At 51.6% G+C, this 18686-nt stretch overlaps 7 protein-coding genes and 1 non-coding gene across 8 annotated transcripts; 5 read left to right on the plus strand and 3 right to left on the minus strand.

The window, feature by feature from the left end:
- Positions 1 to 464: 464 nt before the first annotated feature.
- On the minus strand, positions 465 to 2321 carry CC1G_08170 (double-stranded RNA binding domain-containing protein-containing protein; the record flags this gene model as incomplete). Its single annotated transcript, XM_001837564.2, has 8 exons — positions 465 to 1165; positions 1257 to 1339; positions 1402 to 1445; positions 1501 to 1591; positions 1656 to 1811; positions 1942 to 2055; positions 2120 to 2221; positions 2305 to 2321. 8 exons carry the CDS (start codon positions 2319 to 2321, stop codon positions 465 to 467), a joined length of 1308 nt encoding a protein of 435 aa, XP_001837616.2.
- A 2247-nt stretch (positions 2322 to 4568) lies between these two features.
- CC1G_08171 (FAD binding domain-containing protein) lies at positions 4569 to 6350 on the plus strand (the record flags this gene model as incomplete). The annotated part of the gene is made up of 8 exons (XM_001837565.1): positions 4569 to 4973; positions 5023 to 5036; positions 5087 to 5156; positions 5216 to 5486; positions 5539 to 5622; positions 5671 to 5726; positions 5778 to 6135; positions 6190 to 6350. The coding sequence occupies 8 exons, from the start codon at positions 4569 to 4571 to the stop codon at positions 6348 to 6350; spliced, it is 1419 nt and encodes a 472-aa protein (XP_001837617.1).
- Positions 6351 to 6610: 260 nt separating this feature from the next.
- Positions 6611 to 7531, minus strand: CC1G_08172 (phosphoadenylyl-sulfate reductase; the record flags this gene model as incomplete). Its single annotated transcript, XM_001837566.1, has 2 exons — positions 6611 to 7024; positions 7079 to 7531. The coding sequence occupies 2 exons, from the start codon at positions 7529 to 7531 to the stop codon at positions 6611 to 6613; spliced, it is 867 nt and encodes a 288-aa protein (XP_001837618.1).
- Positions 7532 to 8503: 972 nt separating this feature from the next.
- On the plus strand, positions 8504 to 11040 carry CC1G_08173 (hypothetical protein; the record flags this gene model as incomplete). The annotated part of the gene is made up of 10 exons (XM_001837567.2): positions 8504 to 8702; positions 8760 to 8943; positions 8996 to 9066; positions 9117 to 9408; positions 9461 to 9544; positions 9594 to 9659; positions 9718 to 9826; positions 9884 to 10274; positions 10331 to 10647; positions 10951 to 11040. 10 exons carry the CDS (start codon positions 8504 to 8506, stop codon positions 11038 to 11040), a joined length of 1803 nt encoding a protein of 600 aa, XP_001837619.2.
- A 1995-nt stretch (positions 11041 to 13035) lies between these two features.
- CC1G_08175 (hypothetical protein) lies at positions 13036 to 14682 on the plus strand (the record flags this gene model as incomplete). Its single annotated transcript, XM_001837569.2, has 1 exon — positions 13036 to 14682. The coding sequence occupies one exon, from the start codon at positions 13036 to 13038 to the stop codon at positions 14680 to 14682; it is 1647 nt and encodes a 548-aa protein (XP_001837621.2).
- Positions 14683 to 15024: 342 nt separating this feature from the next.
- On the plus strand, positions 15025 to 15103 carry CC1G_20118. The gene has a single exon. It is a non-coding gene; the product is annotated as a tRNA-Arg (tRNA).
- A 137-nt stretch (positions 15104 to 15240) lies between these two features.
- Positions 15241 to 16145, minus strand: CC1G_14705 (hypothetical protein; the record flags this gene model as incomplete). Its single annotated transcript, XM_002911230.1, has 5 exons — positions 15241 to 15312; positions 15370 to 15439; positions 15508 to 15612; positions 15672 to 15729; positions 15794 to 16145. 5 exons carry the CDS (start codon positions 16143 to 16145, stop codon positions 15241 to 15243), a joined length of 657 nt encoding a protein of 218 aa, XP_002911276.1.
- A 1167-nt stretch (positions 16146 to 17312) lies between these two features.
- On the plus strand, positions 17313 to 18263 carry CC1G_08178 (hypothetical protein; the record flags this gene model as incomplete). The annotated part of the gene is made up of 5 exons (XM_001837572.2): positions 17313 to 17566; positions 17621 to 17722; positions 17781 to 17799; positions 17982 to 18092; positions 18204 to 18263. The coding sequence occupies 5 exons, from the start codon at positions 17313 to 17315 to the stop codon at positions 18261 to 18263; spliced, it is 546 nt and encodes a 181-aa protein (XP_001837624.2).
- Positions 18264 to 18686: the final 423 nt, after the last annotated feature.

Below are 18686 nucleotides of genomic sequence, written 5' to 3' on the forward strand. Positions count from 1 at the left end.
CGTTGGTCATACCGGCATGACCCAACAGAACTCGAAGCTTGAACCGCGAAATAGAAGAGATCGAATAAACCAGTTGAGAGGCTAGCCCGAGTTGAGAGACGGTGTGTTGTTCGGTGTCGTGAGGGTATGTATGTGTGTCGGAATCGGAGGTAGGAGACATCCGGTCGGTGAACGGTGGTTGACAGTTGGTAGTTGAATCTTGCAAGTAGCGTAGCAGTGGAAAGGGACGTCCGGAAGACCATAGTGTGGCGCATATTACGGAACCGAGGAAGGCGAGGAGCATAGGGGATAGATAGAACCAGAAAAACAAGAATGTGAACCCGAGGTATCGAGGAAGACGTTGAGGACCTATAGATCGCGCAACAGTCCGGCATATTCAAAAAACCGACCCAAAGCAACATCAACATCACCTCGAATAACAACCCTCAACACCATCCTACTCACCTCTGACATCGCACCACTTCTCAAACCTCAATACCCAACTTAACCAGCCCCTCCTTCGCAGCCTCATTCCTAGCAGCCTTCTTCGTATTCCCCCGCCCACGTCCATAAAACTCGCCATCCACCAAAACCTTGACATACCACACCGGATTGAGAGGCGAGCTCTTGATCCTGAGGTGGTCGGGTACACAAGGATCCGAGTACCACTTGCCCTTGGCGCCATTCACGCCGTTGGGTTTTCCATTAGCGGTGCCGTTGGGTGTGTGGTGAGAGCCCGAGTTGCCATTGGCATAGTTCTCCTTGTTCGATCCGTCGATGTTCTCGATGGCGTTGAGGGCAGGACAAGCAGTAGAGCCTCCATCCGTATCCATACCCTCAGAAGGATCGCTCCCATCCGAGTAAATCCACTCGACGACCCTGCTCGACCGCTGCAGATGCTGATTGAACAGCGCTAGGTGCCCGATGGTAGGTCCGACAGCATAGTCCCCTTGGGAATCATTCGCTGAGGACATCGTCACCTCGGGATGAGAACTCCCATTGTTGGAGGCGCCGTTCCGGGAGAGATAGTGGGACGAAGGGGGCAGAGGCGGCAGGTTGGTCTGTTTGCGGACGTAGTCATAGGCCGCTTTGGCGTATGGTCGGAAGAGGGGGTTGAGCCAGCGTTGGACGGCGGGGAGGTCTTGGTCCTTGAACAGACCGCCCACAAAGGCCTCGAATACATCGGCTGGGAACGCAAGGAATGAGGTGAAGAGAGAAAGAAAGGAAGCATGAGTCAGATGAGTGATCCGTTCAATGTGAAGAGCGGCATGACGAACCTTGTACATTGGTAGACGCTCGAAGTGTGATCGCCTGAGCTTGGTGCAGACGCAGTCTATCTGGGAGTCTATACTTCTTGGATCTAATTGTCGTAATTGTCATTATCGGCACCGAAGTGAGGATTCTGCGGCATCTGCGACGTACATTTCGGCGAGGGTCGAGTTGCCCACAACCAGCGAGCGGATTTTCTACAGCGAGGGACTCCTCAGCCAGGCAGGCCAACGTTGAGTAGTATGTACGTACCGTGGACGGACCAACACGAAGTCCGGGGAACATATCAAACATCAGATTGGTGACGACCAATCCAAGGACTGTATCCCCCAGATGCTCATAGCTAGAACGAAGAAGCACCTCGTGAGCGCCAACCCAAGAAGCTAACAAGGCAACATGTAACCCACCGCTCGTTGTCAGGACTCAAATCGTTAATATGATCCTCGAACACATGCGTCGGCCGCGCATGGTAGCTTCGATGCGTGAAGACCTGCAGCTCGATATTCCGGTTGGTGATCTCGGGGAGGGGAGGAAAGTTGACATTGTTGGGTCCAAAATCAGGGCTGGTGCGACATAAAAGGACGGGAGGGGGAGATAAGGTTCAGCAATGTATTGGCGGTGTGATGGTGAGGTTTATAGGCTCGTCGATTGAATCGATCGAAGCCTAATATTGGGAGTAGAAAAGTGACTTACTTGAGCCTCATGGCGATCAGTTCAGCTGGGAGATCGGGAGTGGGCTTGTCCTCGCCTTCCTCTTCGACAGGCTGGGTGGTGCTGTGATCAGAGTTGAGAGGCCTCGAGCTACTCCTGCACAGAAGCTCTATTAGCGCAAGCTCACGATAGAGAACCCAAGAGTTATTGAAGTCCCTACCACGCACGAGACCCAAACTGTATCAGATTCTCCGTACCGCTCGTCCTGGGCTGGCCAAGCACCAACGTACACCGAGTGAACCCTGGTAACGACGAGAGATTACTGGATCCAGACAAGGCATTCAGATATGGTAGTGGCAGCTTTCGCCAACAACGGAGGAACTTCAAGTTCGGGCGGAGACGAACTTTCCGAACTTGTTCATTGTTTTCTTGGACCGGGAGTCGGAATTGGGAAAAAGATATCGTTGAATTCTCGTTGGTATCGGTAGTCATCATGGACATAGTGCTCCGAGAACTGGTTTGTACACTGGTTTGACCGGGGAGTGGATCAGATGAGGCCGTCGACGGTGTTGGGCGTTGTCGAGGTGAACGGGACTGTTTTCCTGGTTGTACCTGGTTTCTTCGCTGCTGCATCGACACCACCCCGCTCGACCACCTACCCAGTGCCACCTTCCCTCGATTCACCGGGACATTTAACGACATCGCGCATGGCCCAATTGCTCTTTGCATCCAAGAACATCGACTCAATATCGAGCCTGAATCTCCGCGCCAAACTTGATATGTCGGGAACTGAATGCAGATGCTCCGTCGAAAAAAGATGTCCTCAATAGCGTTGTCGGTGACTGTGTATATTGACAACTCGGAGTCACAGGTGAGAAGAAAAGGTACTGAGAAAGAAGAAAGAATGAGACAGCGGAACACACCGTGGAAGCCGCTTGGTCACTTTTCGGGACGAAAAGTCACACGCGGATGTTCCCACCATGCTCTTGGGCGCTTATATTTTTCGACCAATAAGATGAGATTCGCAGGTTGGCTTTGCGGTTGGGACAGAAGCATGAAACGCCGGTATAACAAAGAGTATCTGGTTGGTAAGTCTATCTTTGCTGCTGATTCGACATAACCCTTGACCTCGTAGAAAATATCGGAGCATTCCAACCTTCCAAGTTATAGGCCATGCTCTGAGCGGACGCAGAGCGTGTCAGCCAGCAAATCAGCGGGTCCCTGCCTTGATTGTATGAAAGGGTGGAATGTGGCTAAGGAGGGACCGAATTAGCGCCGTAGGACATTCTCTCCAGATGAAGAACTGTTAGGCCTCGGAGGACATTTCTGAACGACTCGGAAGGGAACACCCAGTGATCCCCATTACGCGGAGAGACAGCGACCTGCGCCGAGAAATATTGCAGGTATTTCGACGCCTCTTCCCCTATCCTTGACGCTGTCGACGTTCCAAAGGTGCAAAGACTGTACGTGGGGTGCCAAGGAGCCCAGCAGCTGAGTGATTTGGACAATTTCGGAGAAGACGGTTGCTACGAGAGAGAGAGGCGGAGATCCACCATTCGGCGGACATGGGATAGTTGGGAGGTAATTGTGGTGAGTCTCCCCGACCGGATCTCTTCTGCCAGTTCACATCCCAGGAGCGTACATCGACAATGGTGCTGCCTTGTACCTCAATATTGCCGCCTCTGCCCATGAGAGGCGGATGGCAGGATGGAAGACCAGGCTAGACCACAACTCTCCGCACCCTACCGCTACTTCCCTCCACCAACGGCAAACGTGGGTGACAGTGGTCCAGGACATGGCGTCCCTGTCAGTCCTCGGCATGTTGGTTTGGAGCTCTTGAATATTCGACAGAGGATTTCGTCTGGTAGCTCTGATACAGCGCTGAAGGTGCTGCGTTTCCATCGGAGTCTGACTATCCGTTCCTGGAGGGAAAGAATATGCTCCTCCAAGGCTACGATTTGATTATCGAATTCGTTCTGCGCTTGGGTGCCTTCTGGAGTACCCGGGCGTATTGTCGACATCGTCGGAAGAGTCTACAGGTCGCTATCGAGCTCTGAGCATAACCTCGGTACTTGTAGGACCTTCGCCTGAAGCCATTGAGTGAATGATATTCATGGAGGGAAAGTGAGGCGTCCCTTGCGATTAGTATTTATGGAATCCAAGGCACCATATACGACAACGCCTAAACTTGCTGCTACCGAGAGGGTAAAAGTAGGTTGCAGCAGCTACCTACGTCCGCCGATTATCACTGTGACAGGCTTGATCGTGGGATTCTCATCAACTTGCTGATGTCCGAGCCGGCGAGAGTATCTTGAGAAATAACCACCACCTGGCCTTGACCTCGCCATTATGCTGGCTCGAATTGTCCCTAACCCAAGCCCCAAAGGGAGTTTTGACGGACACGACTTCCCCATGTAGATTGTAGCTCTCGTCTGATGCAACGAACGACGTGCCTACAAACCGCCTGCCAACATCAATTACGGTGTCTCTAACAGACGCTGTGGGATCTCTTTCTCTGTTCAAGCTATTCTGGAACGTTGCGATGAGTAAGGAGGTAACGTTAATTGAACGTGTTGTCCCTTTCTTAGCCTCAATTTACCACTCCGATTGGTATAAAGTATGGGCGCCAGGAACGCCCTTCGTCCCAGTCTTCGAACACCTACACCTCTATGACCGACTTGCCAGACTTCGACGCATTCGTGAAGAAGATATCTGGAGATGTAATAACTCCAGATCACCATTCGTATCCAGCGGCAATCGCTCGTTGGGCAAGAAACGCTGAGCGCCCAGCGAAGGTGGTCGTCTTCGTCAAGTCCACAGACGATGTCGCCCACTCCATCGCGTACGCAAAAGCCAACAAACTCCTCTTCGCGATTCGTGGAGGAGGGCACAACGCGTCGGGCGCTTCATCTGCTAAGGATGGACTGGTGGTAGACATGTCACGGTACTACAAAACTGTTAGGGTGGACGCGGAGCAGAAGCTCGCATACGTTGGTGCTGGTTGTGTATGGCACGACGTGGATGTGGAGGCAATCAAGTATGGATTGGCCACTGTCGGTGGAACAATCAGTCACGTAAGTACATTGGTACTGTTTCGAAGAAATCGTGCTCACAACCGCGTAGACTGGTGTTGCAGGGTTTGTTTAGCCTTCGTTTCATCCGCCTACCACTGCTAACTTTCAATCAGACTCACGCTCGGTGGAGGATACGGCTGGCTCAGTGGTCGACACGGTCTGACTGTCGACAACTTGCAACAGGTAGCCCTTCGACTGTGTCACCACCGACATGACGACTCACTGAATTCGATCTCATCCAGGCGACACTGGTACTTGCAGACGGATCTGTTGTCGTTGCCAGCGAAACTTCCAACCCAGACCTCTTCTGGGCTATCCGTGGTGGTGGCTCAAACTTTGGTGTCGTGACGGAGTTCGTCCTGCGTCTGCACCCGCAAAGGAAGACTATTTTCGGTGGAATGGCCTTGTACACTATGGATCAAATAGAAAAGCTCATCGAGGTTACTCGACGATGGTGGCCCAATATCAAGCCTGACGAAGGCATTCTCATGGCCACTGCTGCTGATGCTGCGGGTAATTCTTTCATATCATACGAGACCATGGACGAGCTCTGATCCTTTACCAGGAACTGCTACTATGCCCACTTTCTTCTTCTACAATGGATCTGAAGAAGAAGGTCGAGCGAACTTCAAAGAATTCTTCGATATTGGTAAATTTCCCTTCCTTCATCTCCACCACCTATCTCACTCTTCGCCAGGGCCAGTCGTAAACACCACCAGAGACATGCCATACGAGGAACTGAACACACAGATGGTTCGTGCTTGTCTGCTATTCTCGAGCACTTGCTGATCCTCGGCGTTCCAGGACGTGATTCTCTGCCACGGGAAGTGCTATTACTTCAAAGGAGTCGCCCAAAGCGAGCCCGACTATCCGAGCACACTTCAGATCCTGAACCGAGGCGCCGAACTCGCCAAATCCGGGGAATTTACCCCTGGGATCCTCTACGAATACTTCCCTCGCTCCAAGATCAATTCTGTTCCGTTCGATTCGACCCCGTTCCGGAGGATGGCATCTGGAAACATCCTCGTCATGGTTCTCTGGGAAGATTCCCCTGAAAAGACTGCCAGGGCTCGCGAGGTCGTCAATGACATGATCGACAATATGATCATGCCTAGGCAGACTCTCGTCCCTGAGGAGGATAAAGCTGGGTATACCAACTATGGTGGGTATAGTGATCGCTGCCTCGTTCACCAGTTACTCATTCTAGCGTTTTCAGACCTCGAAATTGCTCCACTCCCCGGATCCGTTGGACGCGATGCTCAGTACGAGAAGGCTCGCCAGTCGTTTGGCGCCAACCTGCCTCGCTTACAGGAGATTAAGAAGAAATACGATCCGGAAGTCTTCTTCAACCGCTGGTGCCCTGTTCCTCCCGCGTAGATGAGATGTTCGGGTTTTGGGGTGCTATTTGATGTAAAATAGGAGCAATACTGAAAGATGCTTTGGTTTCCAATGGTCGGCCAATTGTCCCTACCCTGCCCAATTGAGTCTTCTAATGGCTTCAAGTAGGTTTGATCCAACTACCCGAGTAATGCTCAAGTCAACCTTCATAACCATTCTACTGCTGTCATACTCGTACAATATTACAACTTCTCTACTATCGGCGTTTGTCACAGTGAGTATTAATTATTCATCCACAATCAGGCAGAAACCGCCACAGCCTGAGCTTGAGACTCACTCGCAGCAGCGTCCGCACCAGTTGCCTTGGCCTTAAGCGCCCAATAATCCTTATGCAACCCACATTCTGTCTTATCCCTCCCCTTCCACCGCCCGGCCCTTTCACCCTCACCCTCTCCGACCTTTTGCGTGCTGTGCCAATCGCCAATACTCTTGTAGCCCTGGTCCAAGAGTTTGTTGCGCGGTACGTTGTTGGAGTTGACGTACCACTGGACAAATTCGAATGTCCAAGCAAAGAGGGGGTTAAGTTTGAGCAAGCCGGTGCTGTCGACTTCAAGAGGGGGTAGATTGGCGCGGTCGGCGCCTTGAGATGCGCGTCGTCCTGTGATGACGGATTGGACGTTGAGGTCTTGATAGGCTCTGCGTGCGGGCTCGACCTTGGGTGCATCCAATGAATGAGAGTCACAATAACAATATAGAGATTAACATACCTTGATCAGGAAGTCGTACTTGTCCTCGTCCCTCTCCCACAATTTTTCACCGTGCTCTTTCTCGAATTCAGCGACGGTATCGCAGCCTTCGGGTCTATAGACATAGATCCTCTTGCCCTCCCGAGCGTCTTGAGCTGTCTTTCCGACATATCCGTATTTCTGCTTCACTTCTTCAACCAATTCGTATGTTTCGGGGAAGTGGTAGAGGGTGTCGAGGAAGATGAGAGGAGGGGGGTTATCGGTGAGTTTTGAGAGCATGTCGATGGCGACGAGGCCAGTCAAACCGAATGCAGTGGTCTGGTGCAAGTTGGGGAGGTGCTCTACACCCCATTTCAGGATTTCCTCGGGAGTGAGGTTGGATAGATGAGCATTGATCGACTCGAGCAGGTCCTGAGGAAGAGGGAGCGGAAGGGGTTTGGGGAAGGTCGGTGCGGTCGAGGACGATGACGACATATTCTAATGCGAATATTTAGTCTTTTTCTTCCGGATTTTCAGGGGACCTGGGAAGCAGGGCAATGGGAAACAGGAATGAGGTGGTAGGAGAGGAAGATAGCGTATAGATTCGTCGTCGAGTTTTTCATAATGAATCTATGGCCGTTAGTGATCTCTGTAGCGGATTGCGCGATGGTGTCAAAATGAGGAATCGCGCGAAACAGGGGCTTACACGTGATCTTTACAAAGATCGAGTTTCTTTTCCTAGCTCTAGTCACATTCCGTTCGACGACGATAAGACGGTGAAGGGATGTCCTTTCGAGGTTTAGCGCTGTGCTGTGGCGCGTTTTAGTGGTTTATTGCTGTTGGCGATGGTGACGAGGAGACCGCGAATGTGATATTGATCGATGTACAAGTTTGGGGACGAGAATGCGGGACGCCGCCCAGCCACCCCAGCGCCTAAATTCGCCACGCGGTGCGTAAACCACGGAAAACGCCTCGACGACAACGTGGAACACGTTTTTCTCGTCGCCGTGGTCCTTCAGCACCTCCCAACAGCCAGAACGTCCAAACACCCTCGCTAATAGGGGCGAAATTGAATTTGAAAACAGCTGAACAGTGATTGGACGGACGGGTTTGAGCGGTATCAATAGTTCCAGATCCGGAGTCTGGAGACGTTCTTGCCGGTGAGGGGTCAGGTCAACTGTACCGGGGTGCGATGAGCGGGGCCTTCAACTTGAATGTTGACCTCGACCTAGGACGAACCTTGGTTCAAGACCGGACAACGACGTCCATAATACGGCATCGACAACGACGACAGCGATCCAAAATCCAGAACACGACGTGTCGCCTCGAATTCATGTGTTAAAGCCAGAAGCTCCAAGACACTTACGCGCAACAGACTCCAGGATCCCCATTTTGCACCCGTTTTACCCCAACAATTCGACCAAGTTACGACCGTCTGTTGTCCTTTAGTATCCGCGAACCAGCACAATGGCGGCCTCGAGCAGCGGCGACGAGCGACTAGTCTCGCCAGACACACGGAGCGATGAAGAATCACGAAGCGTCACACCCCTGGATGGCACCTCATACCCTCCAACGCCAGCCAACGAACAAGATGCTATCCATTTCACGCCCAAACGTGCTATGGCGTCTTTCGAGAACCTGGTGGCGATGGCAAACTACCACGAAGGTCATTCTTTTCGAACAATATGACAGCGAACCCCTGGACTAACCTGGTTTTGGACAGGCCTGAAAGAGGCGCGAAAGATTGTGTGGAGAGATAGAGGACAGCCTGTGCAAGATCTAGAAACTCTCCAGAAATGTGTTGAGCACGCAGCCAAGGGTGGTTTGAGGTCAGCAAGTCTGGCGTTCAGTATCAGAGCACTGGTCAACCTGGTGCTCGCGTTGATTCGTATTGGCCGAGTGCCTAGGTATGTTGCACACAGACTTATCGGCATGTTCGAAACTAATTGCTGTCTTCAGGGATTACCGCCCAACGGTTATCCGACATGCTCTCTTTGGCGAGGATACATGGAGGTTTGCTGCCATGTTAGGTACGTCTTCGGTTGAATTCTGGTTGAATGTCTCGCTCAATAAAATATAGGAACCTTCACCTCCCTTTACAAGTTCCTTATCAATGCTCTCCCAATCCTTATACCGGCCATGAACCCATCCGAGAAGCCACCATCAATTGAAATCCCAATCCCCTCCTTTTCCGACCCTTCAGAGGAAAAGAAGGCCAAGCTCAGTCTCAGTGCTCGTGCTCAACTGTTGATGGTCAGGAAACGAGTCAGGCGTTGGCATGCAGCTCTGGCAGGAACGATTGCTGGCGGGTTGGCTATCATGTGGGAGAAACAAAGTCGACGAGGGGTCATCTCACAGCAGATGTTTGTTCGGTGAGTCTGGTAAACCTCTTTATACCCTTTCGGTCCTGACCATTCTGTTCAGTGGCTTGCAAGGTTCCTACAACGCATTCGCTGCAGCGAGAAACCTCAAGATTCCTCATGGAGACGTAATTGTGTTCTGCTTGGCGTAAGTTGCCTCCCCTAATGCGATGCCTATATCTGACGACTCGGATTAGCTGCGGTCAAATCGTCTACGCATTCCTGCTTAGGCCAGAAACGCTTCCTCGCTCATATTCCAACTGGTAAGCCTTGTCTTCCGCTCCCATAACCTCCTCCGGATTGACAGGGTCCTTCATCCAGGATGTCCCAAGCCTCCAAGGTTCCCATGGAGGGTGTCAGGATCAACCGCGAGATGGTCCGGGATCACACCTTCAACTTTGCAGATGTAGACAAATTGTTGAAGAGCCGCGTAGGTTTCCTCCAGACGGAGTAAAGTTCCTTCCACTTATGCCAACTCTGCTTTCAGGATATCACGCCCAGCAATATGACCGCGCTCAAGGCATTCAAGGAACGATTCCTCACATTGCCCTCCTTCCCACCTGATGTCTCCCCATACCTCACACTCCCATCTCTGGGTCCGGCCGATCCATCTGACCCAAGCTCATGGTACTTCCCTTACTATGGCCCCTGCTCCGCCGTGCACCCTGCAGTTTCACACTGCTCGTCTGTCCCCCTTGACCGGTTCTTTGCGGTGTTCAAATGGATGCTCCCCATCTACGGCGCTCTTCACTTCGTCCCCGCTGTTCTCTTCAAATGGGAAGGCTTCATGAGGGACCCCGGAAAGGTTCTCGTCAGAGCCGGTGTGGGTAGTATGCGAAGCTCAGCCTTCCTGGGCGTTTTTATTGTTATTTATCAATGTAAGTTTCATGCTCGCCTTTCACTCGTGATTGGTCCCTGATCGTTTTCCTTTCAGCACTGTTCTGCTACAAAAACAAACTCCACCGAGCCCTCAGCATCCTCCGCAACTCCCCTGACGGCTCAATCTTCAAGTACCTTCCTCAAGAATTCATCGACTTCTTTGTTTCCAAGCCATCGTTCTGGTTCCCTGGTTTCTTCGCCGGTTTGGCGCTGTTGGTAGAAGCTAAACGTAGGCGCGGTGAGCTTGCGATGTATGTTCTCCCTAAAGGATTGGAGAGTGCGTGGGTTATGGCCAGAGGCAAGGGATGGGTGTTCCGAACGGGCAAGTGGGGTGATGTGATTTTGACATCTATTGGCATGGGCATGGTTATGGTGAGTTTTGGCCTTCAGTTCTCATCTTGTTTGGGGATGGCTTACTGATTGACGGGTGGTGAAATAGAGCGCATATCAGAATGATCCTCAGCACCTTTCTGGATTCGTTAGAAGGATTTTGTATCAATTCATTGGACCTAACTAGAGTAGGTTTGGCATTTGGCGTGTTGTATCGTAATTTGTACTACTCGGTATATGACGAAGTAATGACTCGGATCCTCTCGTTCATTATACCATCTTACCTTGCTAATCTCAGGCGTCTAGATAACTGAGCCTAATATGCCTACTTGGCTTGACTGACAGATTGACACGCCAGAGTCACCAGGCGCGTGTGAATGGGAGACGGAACAAGGGCAGTCAGAGGAGACACAGGAGACCTGGTTCAGATCTTGAGGTACTGGCCAGTCTATACCATCCCATACCACCTCTACCCCAATGGTCTTCAGCTGGTCCACTTTGTCTTGAGTGATGTTGCAACATCTGTTAAATGCCACTTGAGGTAGATGTCCCCCGGCGTCAGCTCGTATTCGCAGCGCTTCGAGTAAGAATCCAAAGGACGCGAGTCGGTAACGCGTCGCGCATGCGACATCGCCAAACATCGATTCAAAGAACCGGAGGTGTAGGAGTTTAGGCAGGGGAAGGTCCTTGGATTCTGGCGCAGTCGAGCAATGGGCGTCCTTGAAATACTGGAGGAACTGTGCTGCAGCCGTGTTGTATTTGATGCCCAAGTAGATGGTTTCGAGAAGGGGCATGTCAGCGACAATAAGCGAGAGTATTCGGCTGGGACTATCGGGCCAGACACCTATATCCAGGACACGTATATCGCTGAGGGAAACAGAGGACAGAATCCAACGAGGAAAGGATTCCGCCTCTTTATGCAGGTTGCCTGCTTCGATGTGCACCTGCGAGTGGTCAATGCGGCTTGTTTGGCCGAATGGAAAAGAAGTATTGTTGTCCTCCTCGTCATCGCTGAACGCGACCGTCCCTTCCCAGAGTGCTACCCATACCATCAGGGAGCGTCGGACGGACCTCGAGGAATTGGTTATCGACAGTTGAAGGGTTTTGAAAACAGCCTTGACTGCATGGGTGGAAGCCTCTGAGGAAGTCATATCGATGGTTGAAGGGAGGCAGCGAAGGGGTGTAATCGGAGGAATCGGAGGGTGTTCGGATGGCGGAATGTTGTCAGTGTAGTTATTGCCAAAAGCCTGCATTCTAAGCAGGGCGGTTGGAGGTATGGCAACGTATCTCAGGACCCTTGCCCACTCGGTCGTACTGTTGGTGATCCTGAGTATTTGCAGGGAAGTCAGGGCTACAACGCGACCGTCTAGTGTCGACGAAGTGTCATCGAAGTCGACCCCCAACCCTAACTCTACAAGGGAATGCATTTGCTCCAGGGTGTCAAGGAATGGCTCCATTAAGAGCTGATGCGGATGATTGTGCTCAATGCAAAGGTTGAAAGAGGTCAAATGAAGAAGGAATGGAGTAGACCAAGGGAATGCCAGTGTGCAATTCATCAGAGTGAGGTGTCGAAGAACGGGTGCACCGCCGTTGAGGAATTTGGAGGGAAGCTCAACCCAATTGGTGCTTCGATCGATCGCAAGGCGAAGGCGGGATAAACGAGGAGCGTCTTCAGTGAGGGGAGATATCCAATCAAGAAGGTTGTGAGTGTACATTGCGTCAATTTCAAGGGTCCGCAGTCTCCTGACATGGGCTGAAACGGCGGTCTTTAGTTCTTGGAACGTATCGGTGGTGTGCATGCGCCGGTTCCTCAGATAGAGTGAGATCGGGACCGACTTGGAGCGCTGGAAGTACTCCTGCATCACATCCGGTATGTCATTTGTCACCACCGCCCAGAGCTCGGGGCAGTCGAGGCCTACTGTCCTCCAACGGCGACATACATGGATGACCTGGGTCCAAGTGAGGTCGGGTGACACGGGATAGCGAGACAAGTCTCGCTGCAGCACAAAGACCCTGCAGAGGAGTTCTGTGGGTAGGCTGGAAATTGGCGAAAGGTGGCCCTTCGTTATGTTCCGTTCTTTCAAGAAAGGACGTGACATATCCTTATCGTCGCTCTTTGCGATTCTGTCCACCAAGGAATGAAAACACTAAGCGAGTGCGTATATCTGTGGAACCAGCTGCTTCACCTACCCTGATTCGGACGTGATTAACCTGAAAGAGCCATGACTTGGGACTCGCGCTTGCATCAAGCGCATCAAGCATCATGATCCAAACCCCCTTGGCAGACTCAGACTCTGTACCTGCTTCGTGGCAATCCATTGAGTCGAGCCACCAAGCCAGCTGCCTCATCGCCAAATATTTCTCCCACCTCGGGTAAGTGTCAGTAGGCCCAATGCAGCACCTACTAACTCGTATCTCCCAGTTTTCTCCATGGCTGATGCTCCATCCGAATTGCCTGCCTCCATGGAGGAAACACTGGAATCGATCGACGCCCAAATCGCAGTGCTCCTGGAGCAAGTTCGCCAGTTGAGAAGTAAACGTAACAACATCACACGTATTTCCCATATCCCCGACGAGCTTCTATGCAAAATATTTATGGAAGTCAAGGGTGAGAGGACGACTTCCTATCCTACCCTCCAGTGGATATGGGTCACCCACGTCTGTCGTCGCTGGAGAAATGCCGCCATTGGCTTTCAAGATCTGTGGTCGGACCTGGATTCAAGGGTCGGGCTCCCATGGCTAAAGGTCATATCTGCCAGGTCGAAAGATGTCCCGATTTCCTGTATTGTCGCTTCCTCTGGTCGGAAAATCATTGACTTCCTCTCCCCGACGGTCCAAGAGTTGGGTAGGATAACCAGGCTAATCCTCCAAACCAACCTCATCGCCGCCAATGGCTTGCTTCGAGGAGCAAAAGGCCCGGCCTCGCTCCTCGAAAGCCTTACGCTCGACCATATCGGCATGAACCACGCTACACTACCACCTGCTTTCCTAGATATTGACGCCCCTCAGCTCAAGCGGATAGCGCTCATCCGATGCAGCCCTAGTAGGCAATGGGATACGAATATCATGAAGAACGCAACCCACATTTACCTCACTGAAACTCGCTTCCATCCCGTGTTCGACTTCCTTGAAGGCCTTGCCGGGCTGCGCAATTTAGTAGAACTGAAGCTAACAAAGCTGACCCTCGACGCCGATACCGCGGCTGGAGAAACCAAGGTTGTCACCTTCCCGTTTCTGAAGAAACTCCACCTCCATGACCACATCGTATATTGCGCCTACATCTTAAAGCATTGTCGCCTGACACGCTCGACAGAACTGCAGTTGGACTTCAACACTTCCGAAGATAATGCTCTGGAGCTCCTCCGCTCAGTGCTCTCCGAGCTGTGGATGGACGAGCTTCCATTGCCCAATTCCGCCACATCCCCGGCACCCCAGGCACTTCGTCTGCACCTCGATCGATACTACGACGAGACCAAGTTCATATTTTCAGGATGGAATGAAATCTCGCGCCAAACTCTCCAGCCCTCAGAAGCCCCTTCATTCACCATCATCTTCTCGCTCCATGTGATGCCGACAGACCACATCTCAGAGATTATTCACCGCATCGTGCGCCTCCTCGGATGGGAAGATGTCTGTTCTCTGGTGCTGCCCGACCAACTCACAGCGGACCCGTTTAAGGATTGGTCGACCGTCTCAGTTTGGTTCCCCAAACTGCAGTCCATCGACCTTGGTCATATGACGAGGACGTCCTTCATGGAGTGGCTCCTTTCAGACCCTCTCTTGGAATTGATCGAGGAACCAACCCACGATGAGCCGGAGACGTCGCAGGCGACCATGCATGTAGTGCATGTCATGCAGCGATCGTGGCCGGTGGCGCCCCAGAGGCGAACGTCGTGGAGCCTGGGACGGAGGACAATGTACCAGCGCCAGATGCAGAGGCAATTGCTACGGACGCTGATGCACAGACGGCCGAAGGGGACAGTCCTCCTCCCACCCTCCGTTTCCCGACACTCGAGCAAATCGTCTGCCGCAATGGCTACATTTTCAATGACCCATATCGCCGAGCCCTGTTCCTGAAACTATTCGCCATGCGCTCTCTCAAGGGCTCGAGACTCAGACGCCTCGGGTTAATCAAATGTACCGGTCCAACCCGTGCCATGCTGAATACTCTGAAGTAATTTGTGGACGAAGTCATCTGGGACGAACCCTGAAGCAAATGTGTTAGTATTTTCGCCATCATGTTACTTTACTTTCCCTGTGTTCTAGACTATGACGAAGAATTGCTTTCACTGGCCAGACGACGTCGATGTGGGGCGCTCAGGCGGCTCAGCGCTTAAATGTAAAGGGTTCTCCTAGGAATGTAGCATGCTGGGGATGTCGTTGGCTCCTCGAGATAGCGACCAGCTGCTGTTTTAGCAGGGCCGTGTGGCGAAATGGCATCGCGTCTGACTACGAAACGCGAATCAGGAGATTGTAGGTTCGACCCCTACCTCGGTCATCGTTTTTTTACTACTTTTTGTCTCTTCCACGTTCGAAGCCTTTGCATCAATTCTTTTTTCAAACTTCAAACAGGCTTCACGCAAAGCAGCTTTGGCGGCGAGACACTTATTTCGAACGTGTAAGGATTGTTATTATTCAAACATTGTTTCTATCTGCCTGACTCTGTAGGCCCGTTGCGATTAATCGGTTGGTGTCTTTATCCCAGATCTAGCAGGGGGTTAGGCGAATTCATTCCAGTGTTGTGCGATATAGGATTGTACTCACATCGCTCCGACAGGTACCCAGCACGCCAGCCGTCGTCACCGACCGGTTCACTATCCGCAATCTGGTTCCACTGTTACATGTTACATGTCATTCAGAGGTCACAGCCAGTCGAGTTCATTCAAAACAAACTGGACTTACACTGGAGCAGGCGCGTGGTAAAGGATATTGATGTTCTGAGACACACCGATGATGTTTCTTCCTCCCTCCAACACTTTGTGGACAAGCAATGCGATCGCGGAGCCCCTATATAGAGGAAATAACCTCAATGCTTAGTGTTACGGTCAATGCAACTGAACACGCACTCGTCAATGATCAAGGCCATACATCCGTTGTGTAGATATCCTTCCCCGTCACACATTTCTTGCGAGCGGCAAATGGTGTCAGCTATCGTAAGCTGGTGAGTCTGATTCCCAATTGAGCTCACCCGGTTTGACCTCGACTTCTGCAACCATCTTCACCTCCCTCTGTCCAGTCGGATGTCCTCTCCGTACCCTCTCCTCTACACTCTCATTCTGGGCACCTATGTCCTCTGAATCGACGTGATCCTGCACCCACACCTCCGTAACTTTGAGCTCGGAGCACGTTTTCCCAAAGTCACTCCCTGATGATCGGAAGAGAAAATACCACTTGACCGCAATCTCCTTCAGTTCGGTACTGGCATTTCCCAATATTTCGGAGGTTGTCGAAGAAGGCAGTGGGGATGAAAGGAAGTCGTCCATGTATGATGCCCGCGAGTTGGGTGGCACTGGCGAAGAACCCGTTTCAGTTGCTGACATGGACAAACGTGGAGACTGAGGGGTAGGTGCGAGGTGACGATAAGTTCTCGGAGAGGGAGCGTGAGGCACTAGGTGCTCACCAGAGATGAATACCAGGTGTTTATTTAGGCTGGTACGGTCGCTGAGGATGTCGACAAAGGTGCCCCGGCATCTGAAATCTGGGCCACGTACATTTGGCGACGGTAATTATCTAGCCGGAAGCAGATCGAACCTGACAAGAAAGGGAGGCAGGGAGGAGGTACTGCCCGTGGTCACTCGCCCAAGTCAATTTAGCGCCCAGATTACGGTAGGACATTGGAGTACCACTGTGGATGGGGTCTGTAGGCCTAGTTGATGATTCAGAACGAACCACGATGAGCGTAAACTCAGTCTTGGTAGCCGTGTTCGCCGACTACCATGTGATTGCGAAGCATATCAGACGCGTTGATGTCCATAATCCGCAAATTAGGGATGGTTTATACCGCTTTTGGTAACAGGAAGGATGGAATTGAGGCTCGAAAACCCAAATGGAATGGTCTCTGACCCACTTTGCGAGTATTTAAATCCCACCAGATCCACTGGATTTCACCCTTTATGCACTCTTTGTCAAACGGGGAGATTGTATGGATATCCTCACTGAACGCAGGTTCAAACAATGTATTACCACCAAATCAATCGTCAGCTCGACTTCCAAAGACTGGAAAGCGTTGGCCCAGTTAGATGTTTGATGCGATCGCTGTGGGCCGCCATTCCGACACGTTTTGCAGCACCAGTAGCTTGAAAGAGGTAATGATGTCTCCGCACTACTCCATATTGACTTAAGCGAACCGAGGATAGCAAACATTTTTGCTCGGCTATGGTCAGTTAATTTGCACCAACCCGCGCTAACTAGTAATGTAGGATGAGATTCTCGGGACCGGGGACTGGGCAACCAACAGTCGAGGCTGTCACAGATCGGGGAAGTGGGCACATAAATACTGGCCTCGGAGGACTTCGCCAGCAGCCTCAACACCATCCACGTCGCCCACGACATCCTCACCGGACACCTAACAGTCACTTCTTACGCCTCCCACACAGTTCTAGATGGCTTCCTCCTCATCTCAGATAGTCCACCCTTGTCAGCATTTCATCCCCTCGATATATGCCGACAAATTGCGGGTACCCCACGACGATCCCGTCGTGTCAAGAATGTCTGGAAATGCCTGCGACGGTGTTAAGTGGTACTGCTGGGCCGTATTCAGACATTTCGTCGGCGAGTCCGGTACTTGGTTCGCATCCAGCATTGGAACCTCCGTGAGGCTTGTCGAAGTCAACCTCTGGAGTACAGATGGGAATGGCAAGCCGACGAAAGCAGAGTCGGTATTCGAAGTTGTTGTGACGAAGGAGATGTGCAATCCGTTTGGGATCTTGCATGGCGCCTGCGCCGGCTATTTGTTAGATTAGTGAGTACCCTCGACTCTCCTGTTGTCTTTTCTCCCTGACCATTCTCCTGGCAGCTGTTCAGTAACCCCCCTGGTCGCGCTTGGATATCATAACGGCGAAGATGGGACAGGCCTTTCGCAATCTATGAACATCATTTATCACGGTGCAGCACCGATGTACGTCACCTCTTGTTCTGTCATTCCTGGACCAGAACCAACCCTTGAAAAAATACAGAGGATCCAAACTACGCATCGTCAGCGCCTCCATCGTTCTCCGCGGTCGGACCAGAATATGCAAAGCTGAGATCTGGAACGGGTCGAAGCTTTGCATGACGGGAATCCATTCCCTCATCAATTCTCCAGGAATGACTCGCCTTCAGAAAAGAGACGATGATAACACCCAGTCACCAAGCAGTTTAACGAAGAGGGGATACAGCCCTTCTTCCCCAACAAGATTAGACGTGGGGTGCTCACTGCTGTTAAACGAGATTATGGTGCAAGCAAAATTGTAGATAAATGCAATAGATTCCTTTTGCGTACAATCCTCGTGAGTCCAGTTTCGATGTGGGCGAGTACTCGAGTACCATTCGCATGGCAGCTGGACGGGCACCAGTAGCGCCAAGTAAGCCATTGAGTCTAATCGGCAATCGCGTTTCAGGGTCTTTCATACTATATCGTCGAGTGTTATCGCCAACAGCAGTGTGCCTCGGGCATCTGAATTCCTAGGCCGAGGTGAAATTGGTACCGTCATTTCGTTCTGGGTGAACGCCTGTTGACGCCGCCAAGAAGAGAACTAGAGCAACTCGAGTCGACCCAGTGATAGCGCTAGGTGGACCATTCCTAGAGACGACTGGTTGTGAACCTCCAGGAGAATCGAAGTTGGTGGTACAGGAGAAAGTTGAAAGAAAGACCAGGCTGACATCATGAATCTGAAACCAATGATTCTGAATCCCCCAGGCTCATGTGATTTCGACGCGTTCAGTGCAGCATTAACGCGAGATAGGGGCTTTTAGTAGTCCATCCTTCCGGTTAGCCGCTGACCACTTCACGAGAATTAATTAGAAGCTGTAGTTTGTCGTAAGCAGGCGCGTATCTACAGTAGGTATACGGTATATTTCTACTGGAAATGAGGAAGACTGTC

This window comes from Coprinopsis cinerea (genome assembly GCF_000182895.1).
Source record: "Coprinopsis cinerea okayama7#130 chromosome 5 map unlocalized cont3.5, whole genome shotgun sequence".
Classification (NCBI taxonomy): domain Eukaryota; kingdom Fungi; phylum Basidiomycota; class Agaricomycetes; order Agaricales; family Psathyrellaceae; genus Coprinopsis; species Coprinopsis cinerea.